We start from the raw sequence: 13,267 nt of genomic DNA, 5'->3' as shown, positions 1-13,267 counted from the left end.
AACGAAAAAATGTAAAAAAAACTAATATGATGTTTTAAAGCTCTTTCACTTTCGAAAAAATAAAGCCAAATAAAATTGACGTTATGACCTTTTAGCGGAAAGTGACTTTAATTTCACTTTTGTAAAAATTTTGTCATGTACTTAAGGTATGGATGAAAATTGTCCTTGATTCTATATTTAAAATTATACCCGTGCAAAGCCTGGATGGATTATTGATAATCTTATGTAATTATTATTATTTTTTAAATTTTTATTGTTTTTTAAAAGTTATTTGTTATAATTCTATAGCATGTCTTGGAATATTAATTAGTAATTTTAATTTCTATTACAATTTAAATATAATAATTAATGTTATTTAAAATGAAAATTTCAAATAAGCGTTGGTATTAGCATTGTATTAATTTTCAAAGAAAATTTTTTTTATAACAGTGGTCATAGAAAAGTTCACGTTGATTGAATTTTTTTAATCGTCTTCAAAAAAGAGAAAATACGTTTGGAATAAAAATGGCGACTGTTTGTTAACGGTCTATTTTATCTTTTGGCGGGGTTTACGGGTGGTTCAAATACCCGGTATATCTTACAAATTTCGATTGAAATGATAGTATATTCGCACCGTGCATGAGTTTTATTTCATCCCTTGTGGTGATATTTCAAACAAATGACTTAAAAAGTCTTATTAATTCACAAAAACTTTTTTGTATTTGTTAGGATTTTAAGTCTTTTGTCTGAATGAAATATTTCCACATATGGAAGGCGTTTCCATGGTAACGATACACTATTTTATTAATATAATTGTATGGATGGAAGTCTTTGGTTTGTATATATGCCTATTGCATTGAAAATTTAATACTATTATCTAACAAATTAAAAAAGCAATTATGTAAATTTACATTCAAAAAATTTTATTTATGCAATTTCGTCTCTTATTTTCTCAATTTTTAATGCAACAAGTTTGTTTTTTTTTTTTTTTTTACATGTAAACAATTGAAAATTAGTCATAACAGCCTCCTTTAACGCTAAAATTATCCACTAACAGCGCGGGCGTCGAGCTGATTCTTCCAATCCTGATTACGCACACAGAGTCAATTCTCATTCCTTTACATATATTATCCAACTCTGATTCAAATATTAAAGTTCTATATTTTCGAGTTAACTAGTCCAACTTTTCAGATAACAATTTAATGTTAAAATAAATAAGAACGCCCGTTATTTTAGCCTTTTTTAACGTAAATTTTTAGAATTTTTCTCTCCAATGATTACATACATTTACGACGCAAAAGTAAAATGAGAACTTGACATACAAACATATTAGGAAACACTGGTTTTTAACATTTGAACAAGTACCATGCGCGCGTTAAATAGCTCGTGATTTCGTCATTTATATTTTATTTTTCTAGTCGTTCAAATACTATTGAATAGTAAATATCTTGATGAAATTCATATATTTTTTTTAAGTAAAAACATTTTAATTTCTTATAAATAGTTTGAGTGTCATAATTTTAGATATTATTAAATTTTATATAACCTGAGTGTTGATTTACAATGGCTACAAAATCGCGAGGCGACTCACAAGTGTGTGGTGAAAATGGTAATTCATCGGATTCCCCAAGGAAACGACCTCGTGGTGTGACAAGTGCAGCAAAAGCAACTGTTGTTCTCGGAGCACAATGGGGTGATGAGGGTAAAGGCAAAGTGGTTGACATGTTAGCAACTGAGGCGAATATTGTCTGTCGTTGTCAGGTATCCAAAACATACAAATACATTAATTATTATAAATTTTTGTGGGAAAATCGTTAATCAATCGGTTTACAATTTATTACGATAATAATAATTTTTATGAAGCTGTTAGCAATATTTAAGGGGCAAATTATCAATTTTTTGGAGCGGGAAATACCATTTTATTGAATAGTTTGATAAAATATTAATCATCTTAGTATGTACACTAACTGACAAAAATTATGAGATAACAATTTGATTTAAAATTGTTTATTTAACACAATTAAAGAATTTACCTATAAAATTTTACGATGTTATTAATTCTGGAAGAAAAATAAAATTTTTTGATTGAAATATTTTCGAAAGGGATAATCATTTATAATTTAACTTTAATTTTAAAGACCCAAAAAATATTGAAGAATGTTTAAAAAAATTTCAAAAGTCCAGGAAAGTCCTTCGTACACGTTTGTAACGTCTTAAAAACTAGTTTTTTTATCCTTTTTAAAAGTCAATTATCACGGCAACCGGTTTGCAACCTAAATTGTGTTTGGCGGACGTTACCTTTTAGCGTTTTTTATGGAAAAATTGTCTTTTGTGATTACAAAAACATTTTAAACATGAAAATTAAATTTATAAATTTTGTTTAGTATCAAACATAAATCCCCAAAAGTTATTGCTGTTATTTCTGTTCCATTTTGTATATGGGTAATAGTATAAGTATCATATTAAAATCAGGGTTCTTATCTTAAGATATTACAGAAATGAAAAATTAATTACCGGAAAATGTTATAAATTTCTAGGAAAATAGTTTATAATAGTTGGCGTTTACTAATGTTTTTTTTTTATCTTACTTTTCTTCTTCTGTTAAGCGACTTAAACTAAATTAAGGAAAGTATTTGTTTCCAAAAATTATTCTATGCTGCTGTCTTCTAAAAGGAAGACAGTAAGTACAATTAATTAGTTGTTATATTATTTTGATTTTTCTTATTCCGGATGTTATTTAATACTTTTCCTTGATGTTATGTTTCACTGGGCTTAAAAGTAAAATCCACCGTTTTATAAAATTCGACTATCTTGATCTCCCTTATCTCCCTTCCAATACATTCGAAGGGATTGTATTACACAGCTAAATTTATGCACAGTTTTCAATTTTTTATAAGTGTAAAATAGTCATAATTCATTAAGTATATCAGAAAAGATGGCTATGAATTGTTTTACATTTACTATTTTAAATTTTTACAGAAATCTTTAATTTATGGTTTAAAATGATGATCATAGATGGAGCAGTAAAATGTCAGATTAAATTTATGTATATTTTTTTTAAGTATATCTAAATTATAAGTCATGTGTTATTCTGATGTATGAGCTATTCGTTGTGTGCGTAGTCATGGTGGGGATAATAAAATCGATGCCAGCGCTTTAAGTGAAAAATTTTGGAGATAAAGTGGGCTGTTATGACTAATTTGCAATTATTTACATGTTAATGATATAGAAACTGTCAAATTAAAATGATTGAAAAACACTAATTAATTAAACTTAATGCATTAAAAATTGTGAAAATAAGAAATCAAATTGTACAAATATTATTTTTCAAATGTTAATTATCGTAATTATTTATTTAAATTTGTGAAACAAGAATATTAAATTTTAAATGTAAGTTTTCAATGCAATCCACACAATTATATATGCATCCATTAATTCTATAATTAAAGTAGTGTATCGTTGTCATGGAAACGAAATTCACGCTCGGAGCGAATATTGTTGTACAGTTTCATTGAAATCCATTCGCTAGTTTTTGCGTGAAAGCATAACGAACGAACATCCTAACTTTCGCATTTATAATATATATTGATACTCCACTTTGTATTTGAGAAGAGCTCTAATACTCTACTTTGTATTAGAACTTTCGATTTTTACAACTCATTCATTTATTGCTAGTAAATGATTGCTACAAGATTGTACGTTTACCAACAGAGGTGACTAGCGTTTATTTTAGGGTTATTCATGAGTTGTTTTATTTATAATATACGATATAGGGCTTTTATGAAAGAGAAACAAGGCGTTAAAGTAAATTTAAAAAAAGCTTAGTTTTACGAAAAGTAGAATTTATTTGATTATTATTTAAATATACTGAGTTTTGTTTAACTTGCTATTAATCATAATATTGTCATAAATAATTAGTTAAATAAACATTTATGAAAAATGAACTTAGTTTATTAGAAATATTAATGATTTAACAATTAATAAAAGTGTAAGAAATTGAATAATGTCTGTCTAATTAAAATTAAAAAATGTATTCTTTTGAAATTAAATTACAGAATATATTTTTCTGCTTATTTATTTACCATTTACGTCTCAAATTGCTATGATTACTCAAGTTTTTTAAATAAAATAAAATTAAGTTCTAAATATAAGGATGAATTTTTGTTGATTTCGAGTTGAGACATAGATATTGAAATAAATACCACCGTGGCATTTATTTCAATAACTAAGGTCTAAATAATTTTAATCTAAGATTTTTCAACGTAAAATTTTCGTTATTGCGTTTCATATGAGTGACTGGCTGTATATCGTGTCAAAATTTGAACTGAATGAATGCAGAATTTTAAGTTTTTGAGCACACTCCTTTCAACTCCGTATAGCCCTTTTTCCGTATTCAAAATGTGCCTACTTTTAACCAAAGTTAAATATACCTGAAACAGTAACTATTAAAGTAAATTATTTATTTTAATAATCGAATAATTCCCCTAAAATTTTCAGAATTCATTTAAAAAAAAAAAATTAACTGAAACGCTTTATATAGACAGTGTTGAGTATCAATATTTGCATTAACATTTTTATTTACTAGCTCGACCCGTAAGGAATTCCGCAGTGCGGTACCTGTGGATCAAAACCTGCTAGAGAAATAAAATAGATAAGTCATACAAAATGACAATAACAATTTACTTTCTATTTATTTATAGGCAATTTTATTACAGATATGATATACAAATTACATACCGAACAAAATAAATTATAATATTATATTTCTATTCTGGTTTTTCCTAAGCGGTGCATTTTTAAACCATGAATCCATTTTTTGCCATTAGCCAACACGATAAGCTTTAAATTGAGGGGTAAATCTTGAAATTTGATAAAGGAATAAGGAAGATATCGCGTATCCAGGAAAAAACAGGCTAGAGAAATAATATATAAGATAAAGAACGACAATTTTTTGATTGTACTACAAATTTGTAACCTTCTGTCATTTATAGTTTTCGATAAAATGGAAACTAAAATTTTGCTCCAAATTTGCGACCTTAAAAAAGTTATTTTTTTTCTTACTATTTAAACTTTTCTACGTTAGCTACCTTTTTCAATCTTTTTGGCCAACCCTGTATTTGTTTAAGATTAAAAATATCTAAAAATATAGCCTTGTATAAAAAAAATTTTGTGTGACAGAACAATATTTTTTTTTTTTATCAATTCAAAATAATTTTTAAAAACTGTGTAATATATTACGTTTCATTTGATAAATAGATTATAACTTTAAATACTTATTATATTTATAAATGAGTAATCAATTACAAAAGTTTTGAAATCGAAATAAATAATATTATTCAATTTAATAATCGTGTTCAAACTTGTAACTTTTATTTTGTACATTATGATCCGTTCTTAAGATAAAATTAAAAGTTAAGAAAGAATTGAATACAGAAATGCAATACTTTTCAATAGATAAGGAGTTGGTGGAAAAAATTACTAGATTTGGTTTTCCAGACTTCCGCTCATTACCATATTGAACATGATAGCAATAAAAAAAAATTCTTAGTCATCTAAATTCTAAATAATATTCTATTGAGTTGGAAAAAGCTTAGCTAGATATTCTGCGAGCGTCTATCTTATCTAAGGGACTTAAAAACTTTGTTGTTCTGGACATTGAAGTTGAAAATTATTAATATCGTCAGTGTACAAAGTTAAAATACAATACGTCTTAGAATCTATAGTTCCTAGCCTAAGCTTTACCTATAATACTTCATCTTAAATATATACATATATCATCTTCCAGACATGACTCATCAATCCGTCTTATATATGTCGAGGTAATATTGTAATATCTGTCAGATTGTAAACTGGTTACAAAAAAACACTCTAACTAAACATCTATTAACGAAAGTCAACTCATTGCGTTATATTTAGTTGATCTGGGTCGAGTTTGTACAAGTTTGGTTGGGTTTTTGGAACTTTTTTTGAAGGTCAAATTTCAATTTTTCTAGTCAGTTTACAATTTGGCCGAAATTATATATTCCGGTGACATATATAATTCAACATATCGAATTTTAGCTCATTTGAACTAAAGAGGCCTTTCGAAGGAAGTCCAAACTGATTATAAGGGAATAAAAAGGATTTATAACACAATCCCACTCCTCCCGGTTGACAATCGATACAGTGCTTTAGTCTTAATTTTCGGGAAAAATATGATTACAAATTATTTTTAATAGGTATTAATTTTTGATGAAATAAACTTTATTACAATTACCTACTATACTTTTTACGATATTTTATTATTGTTTTATTTAAGTTTCATAGTTAAAATATTATAATATCAAATTTTATTTCATGAATTAATATAATTATTGTTAAAAAAATTAAAATATAATATCAATAACAAAATTTTCTTAAAACTTACTAAGTAGATTGTCTTAAGGAATTCCCGGCTCCAAGATACTGCCACCGATAGTTTCTTGTAGTCGCGAATTGAGAGAGGGATACTATTACGGTTGTATTACTTTATTCAGAAGCCTATAAAAACCCAAACTATTTCAAGTTTACGCTGATATTGAAATAAATATCATGATACTCGAAATTAAATTTTATAGATGGCTGCAAATATTGTGTATTTTTAACGAAACAAGTAACGTTGCGTTTTTAATTTTGCAGAGTGTATTAATGTTTGATTTGTCTTCTAATTAAAAATATAAACAATTTTATCAATGTTTATTTATGTAATTCATAATAAATTCATCCTCTTATGATATAAATTACGTTTATTTATTTTACTTTTGATGCAAATTAATCAAACTTATAATTTATATCAAACGTCTGTTCACAGGCCTGTATTAGCCAATAGATATGCGAGTCAAAAGTCTGATAATAATTGGGGTATACCAAATGGGTGAAAGAATTTTAATCTCTGAAAAGTACAAAAATCTTATTAATTTTATTAAATACTATATTTCTTATGAATTTTTCCAATTTTTCTTCCTTATTATTAGAATTTTATCGGTTCTCTTAAAAAGATACCTCCCTAGCTGTCTCTGTTCTTGAAATGTGTAACATCCCTGGTGAAAAAAATATTTGAAGAAACCAAGTCTTAAAAACTCTGAATTTCACAACGTTTTTGGACGTTTTTTCAGATTTCCTAAGACTTTTTCAGAGTTTTTAAGACAAGATTTAACCTTTCTTCAAATATTTTTTCCACCTAAGATAGAAAATTCAAAAATCACAAAAAATCAATTTATTTGACGACTAGATGAAAAGTTTTCAAAATACTACCGAAAATCTATGGAAAAAAATCAACTTCGAACGTATATATTCAAATGAACCCAATTCTGGCGATATCATAGAAAGTACTCGATCAATCGTCAAATGAACCCGATTTTTAGACTTTGTGGATTCAAATTATTCTGTATACCTAATTTTATCAAATTCAGAAACAATTTGTGATTTTTTCGAATTTTTCAAAGGGAATACCCCTTATAAAAAATTTCAAAAAGTCCTATTGATTTGAAAGTTGAATGCGTATCTCAGAGGATATCATACAAAAATCAATTTTTCGAATCGATTCCAGGCAACTTCTTTCTAAATATTTTCTTCAGTTAAATGAACTGAATTTTCATGACTTTTGATTTTTGACATTCTCGAATTTTGTTTTTGATCGATATTAAGTGTAACTTGTACCCAGGAAACACGATAATTTTTGACCAATTAACGTTATAATCAAATTTTCGTTGTATCGTCTGACACTATGGGGAAAACGAAAAATTTGATGAACATTATAACTCTTAATGATATTAAATTGTGGTTTAGATTAGGTTGAAGGGCTTGATCGAAAGTGCCGACAGTCACCCGGAGGCCTAAGCCCCATAGTTCTAAATTGTGGCATCTTTATGAAAATTTCTATAACATTAAAGAAAAATATTATATATTTTATTTAAAAATCGGGAAGCTTTATGGAGTTTTGAAAATTGAAACTTGTGACCATCTAGTTAGTAACTAAAAATTTTTTAAATCTTAATTACTAGAAAAACCCAGTGAATCGTAACTTTTTATAATTCTCTGTGGATTTTAAATTATCGGAATTAGACTAAAAAATGATTTTACGAGAGATTTTAAGATTTAAATATACAAAACAATTTTTTAAACTCTCTTTCTATCAATATTTTTGCTAATTTAGATGCCCTCTTGTTGTAGGGTGGAAATAATGCTGGCCATACAGTTGTTGTGGATGGAAGTGAATTTGATTTTCACCTAGTTCCTTCTGGTATTGTGAATCCTGAATGCAAGTCAGTTATTGGTACGTAACATTTATTTAATAAACAAAACCAATTTTAATAATATATATATATATAATAATAATATTTTTTATAAATATTCAAATATTTAGGATGACATGCAAATGCGTAGCGTACTAGTATGTACCACTACGAACGAAGACAACAAAACATTTCTATTCTTAAATTTGATATATTAAGCGCCAGTTATAACTTTGAACTGCATGTTCGAAATAATCTGTTTCTACTTTATATTATAATTATTATTATTTATTTAAATTTAATTTATGTAACTTTTTTAACGAAAGAAACTATTTAAAAATGTCAAAACTATTAAAAATCAAGGTTAAATATATGCCATGCTTTCTCTTCGAGAATAGAATAACTTTAAAAAAATTTTTAAAAGTGTTTCAAAGTATTTATTTTATCGATATACTGAGGATTCTTCTAGACCCCACACTTTTGTTATACAGGATGTACTACGTTAATCGATAATGGAAAAAATCTTGCAGAGCAACTAAAACAGAAAATGTTGATGTTTACAGAAAAAAAATTTCAACCAGAAAATGTAGACCTTGTAACGACTTGGCCATTCTTATTTCTCATTGATCTATTCAAGATCAATTAGATCCATGGTTACCATATTGGGAATATTACGACAAAAAATCGACTATAATTATACATTCAATTTGGAATAATAAAGTTACAAAATTTCTTCGTTCTTCAACATCAAATTAAATCAGTTTCCGTACCCAAATAAGTCCTGTTATTAATTTCAGTAATCTAACTTTGTCGGAGATATTTCATTCTAATGAAGAGATCATTTTTTGTCGTGCTCGAGGTTGGGCAATATTGAATGGGCCCTAATTAAACCTTTTATGTTACAGGAAATGGTGTTGTTATTCATTTACCTGGTTTATTCGATGAATTAAAAGCCTGCGAAAAAAAAGGTTTGACCGATTGGAAAGATCGATTATTAATATCGGATCGTGCGCATTTAGTTTTTGATTTACATCAATCTGTCGATGGTTTACAAGAAGCTGAAAAAGGTACTCAATCATTGGGTACCACAAAGAAAGGAATTGGTCCAGCATATTCAAGTAAAGCAACCCGAAATGGATTACGTATATGTGATTTGCTTGGTGATTTTGATCAATTCACAAATAGGTATTTAATGCACATGATTTAGTATTTTGGGACAAAAGTGGAGAATTGTCAGGGAATATGACTGATTGGGAATTATTATTAAAATCTATAACATATCCAAAAATTTTTCTGGGGTTTTAATTACACGGTAACGATCGACCTTAAAATTTCAGGGAATTTTGAAATTCAAGGAAAAATTTTTTTAAGAAATTAATTTCTAATTATGATACCTCAAAAAAAGATAGGGAATTTTTGCTATAATCATGAAAAATTCAAGAAATTACTTTGACATTCAATCACTTTTTTGGAATTTTTCAGGTATAAAACATTGGTTGCTAATTATGGACGAATGTTTCCGGCTCTAAAAGTAGATGTGGAAAGTGAATTAAAACGCTATAAAGAGTATGCTGAAATTATTCGACCTCTAGTTGTTGAATCTGTTAGTTATATTTGTAATGCATTAAAAGACGGTAAAAAGGTTCTTGTTGAAGGAGCAAATGCTGCGATGTTAGATATAGATTTCGGTAATTTAATAATTTTAATCTGATGTCATCATCTTGTGATGGTTAGTGAAACATAATGTAATTCTTCAGAATTGGACGATTGCCTTCTACCTCGAGCTAGGAGATGCGAAAAAGGGGCTGCACTTTGAAGCTGCCTCGAAACGTATAATTTGAATAGCTTTGATGGTTAAATAGTGTAAAGTACATAATAAAATTATTCAGAATCTAACGATTGCTTTATACCTAAGAGGTGAGAAGAAGGAGCTATACTTGGAAGCTACTTCGAAACATTAATTTTGAAGAACTTTCAAGTGTAAAGACCTTGTGCTACTAGATCGATGTTTAATTAATCTCTACTAAACAATCACAAAATGATGACTCAAATTAAGGAATTTATAACTGGCTCCATTAATTCAACTGTTATTAAAACAGACTGACTAAAAAATTTATTATTTGTTTTTTAGGTACTTACCCGTATGTCACATCTAGTAATTGCAGTATTGGTGGTGTATGTACAGGCCTAGGATTACCTCCTTCATCAATTGGTGATATTATTGGTGTCGTTAAAGCGTATACAACCCGAGTTGGGGATGGTCCTTTTCCCACAGAGCAAATTAATGTAAATATAGGTTTTTTTTTGTCCTTTATATTCGCCTTTTTATGTTTTGAGAGCTTTGGAAACTGAAGAGCAATTTTAAGAAAATCAAATAAAATTGGTGTTGCCTACGCCAAAAACCGAAAATTTTAGATCTTGCCGTTTTAAAATTCCCGCCGAAGATTGTCTATGCGTATTTAATGTTGATAAAAAACTTGGATTTTCTTGAAAGTATCTCTAAAGTGGATTTTTTTGAAAGTATCTTTAAAAGAAGGAACTCAGATTTAGACTTAGGTCCGTGAAGCCGGGGCGACAACATTTAAGGAGCGTCGAAATTTAAATGTTTAGGTTATTTGGGCGCCACGTTGATTTACGCAAACTAAAGAAGTGGTGACAAATATTAGTATGATAGATAGCCCATACATTTCATTACAAAAAAGACGTCTTGCAATGCCTTGGGACTAAGGCGCCATCACCATCAAATCTGCCACTGCTCCAACTAGCCCACTTTCCAGAAGATACGAAAGTGTTCTACCGCCAGAACTCTTAAATTTCCGCTGAAGTTCTTAATTAATTTCTGTAAAAATCTATATGAAGCCAGGCATATAGTATATGTAGGTTCGAAACTTTGAAACTATATGTTTAGTGTTCTGCATCCACGGTTTTTTATATTAGTATCATTTGCCTCTTAAATATATAAATAGTCATCAGGAGACATCTTAGGTTCCAAAAGCCTTTCCAAAAAAAATTTTTGCAGTGTATTTTTTTCGATTTTCCTTATGCAAATAAATTTTGTTTTATATTGTTAGGAAATTGGTCAATCATTACAAACCCGTGGACATGAAATTGGAGTAACAACGAAACGGGTACGACGTTGCGGTTGGCTTGATATCCAAGTATTATTATTTACTTCAATTGTTAATGGCTACACTGCCTTATGTTTAACAAAATTAGATATATTAGATACTTTCAAGACAATTAAAATTGGTGTTTCGTATTTGGATTCGAATGGAAAACGATTAACATATTTCCCAGCAAGTACGGCCGAGTTAGCGAAAGTTCAAGTTGAATATATGGAATTACCTGGTTGGGAGCAAGATATAAGTAATGTCCGATCATGGGATGATTTACCACAAAATGCGAAAAAATATGTAGAAACAATTGAAGATTTACTTAATGTTCCAGGTAAAACAGTTTTCTTTTAGATTAATTTAGAAAACATTATTTATTCTATCATCAATGTTTAATATACCCTCTTCAAAGTAGATTCCATTTGACAAAATACATTTTCATCCGATGAATATTTTGCTAATTGCCAAATAACATCTCTTGAAGACGGGTAACCTATAATGGCTAGTAGCTCGTTTTGTAGTTTGAACCAATCAAAAAACAACATAAACAAAAATTGTATAATTTGTTGGGGGACATCACGTTCTAACATTAGATTAGACCTAGTTCTTCGGGTTGCTTTAGTAGAAAATTTAGATTCTAAACGATAAGAGATAGAATAAAACTTTAAATCAGAAAGTTGATCCTCATAAAAAAAAACATTTTTTTAAAAAAATTTAGCTTTCGGAGGAAATGCGACATAAAAATAGAGGAAATTCGATTTAAAAATATGTCATTATTGCAATTATGATCGATAATTGTAGGTCAAAGTCATGGACACAGGTAAATGTTTTCTATTACCCTGCACAACTTCTGGCTAAAGCATTTTTCCGTAGTTAGCGTGTTCTTTTTTTATTGATTAAATGCAATAATGACATATTTTTAAGTCGCATTTTCTCCGAAACCTCAAGAATTTAAAAAAAATGATTTAGCTGAAAAATGTAAATTTTATTGTGAGGATCAACTTCCTAACTTGAGTGTTATTCTATCTTTTACCGTTTAGTATCTAAAATGGCTAATAAAGGAATTTATTAAACATTATAGATAAAAATAACCCACCTTGTATAATTTTTGATAGATTAATTATACGAATTGGAGACTAATTTTTAATATTATTTCTTTTTTTCCAGTGAAATGGATTGGTGTTGGAAAAGGACGAGAGTCTATTATACAACTTTATTAGCAATAATTTTCTTTTTAATTAAAAAAAAATCAAATCAATGTACATAAATTAGTCAACTGTAGAGCAATTATTACTTAAGTATTAAGTAAGTCGCTGCCGACTTATACGTACAATTTTTTTTTCTTTTAGTCTTGAATATAAATATTTCAACAATAGATTTTGATCAATGGTGCTGCGCATTCATCTTATTTAACAAAAAAAAGTTATTGTTTAGTTCTAAAACACACTGTAGTGTTTTTTTGAGTATCAAATCCCAATATGGGAAAAAAATTTAGATCAATTCTCTTTTGAAATTTTTTAATTAAAAAAAATGTTATTTAGTATTAATTTTAAAAAATTTTATGTTGATTATTGAATATTCAACATTTTTTTTTAATTAAATTTTATTTTAAAATCATCACTATGAATAATACCCTTACTGTATACAGAGGTGTTCATAATTAAAGATAGGAAGTTACGCCTTTGTATTATTTGGTTTTTTTTACTAAAAAAAATCGAAATCAACGAATATACAAATTTTAGAATTAGTATGTAAAAAATATTAAATATTTCCAAATGAGTATCAATTTTCTATAAAATCGTAAAATTATTGAAAATAATATTTGTGGCTGACTGAAAAATACAGTAGTGTTCGTTTAAAAAACATATTTGGGCAAAGGCCGCATTAGTATAGACTAGTGAATTTAGCTAGTTTGTGGCCATC

General features: G+C 27.9%; 1 protein-coding gene across 1 annotated transcript; it reads left to right on the top strand.

The window, feature by feature from the left end:
- The first annotated feature begins 1,376 nt into the window (after positions 1-1,376).
- On the top strand, positions 1,377-12,833 carry LOC123291801 (adenylosuccinate synthetase). The gene is made up of 7 exons (XM_044872219.1): positions 1,377-1,740; positions 8,170-8,272; positions 9,137-9,416; positions 9,714-9,919; positions 10,363-10,517; positions 11,303-11,678; positions 12,512-12,833. Exons 1-7 carry the CDS (start codon positions 1,543-1,545, stop codon positions 12,562-12,564), a joined length of 1,371 nt encoding a protein of 456 aa, XP_044728154.1. The 5' UTR covers positions 1,377-1,542; the 3' UTR covers positions 12,565-12,833.
- Positions 12,834-13,267: the final 434 nt, after the last annotated feature.

The sequence above is a fragment of the Chrysoperla carnea genome, chromosome 2 (assembly GCF_905475395.1).
Source record: "Chrysoperla carnea chromosome 2, inChrCarn1.1, whole genome shotgun sequence".
Taxonomy (NCBI): domain Eukaryota; kingdom Metazoa; phylum Arthropoda; class Insecta; order Neuroptera; family Chrysopidae; genus Chrysoperla; species Chrysoperla carnea.
This window is presented reverse-complemented; position numbering and strand designations above follow the sequence as displayed.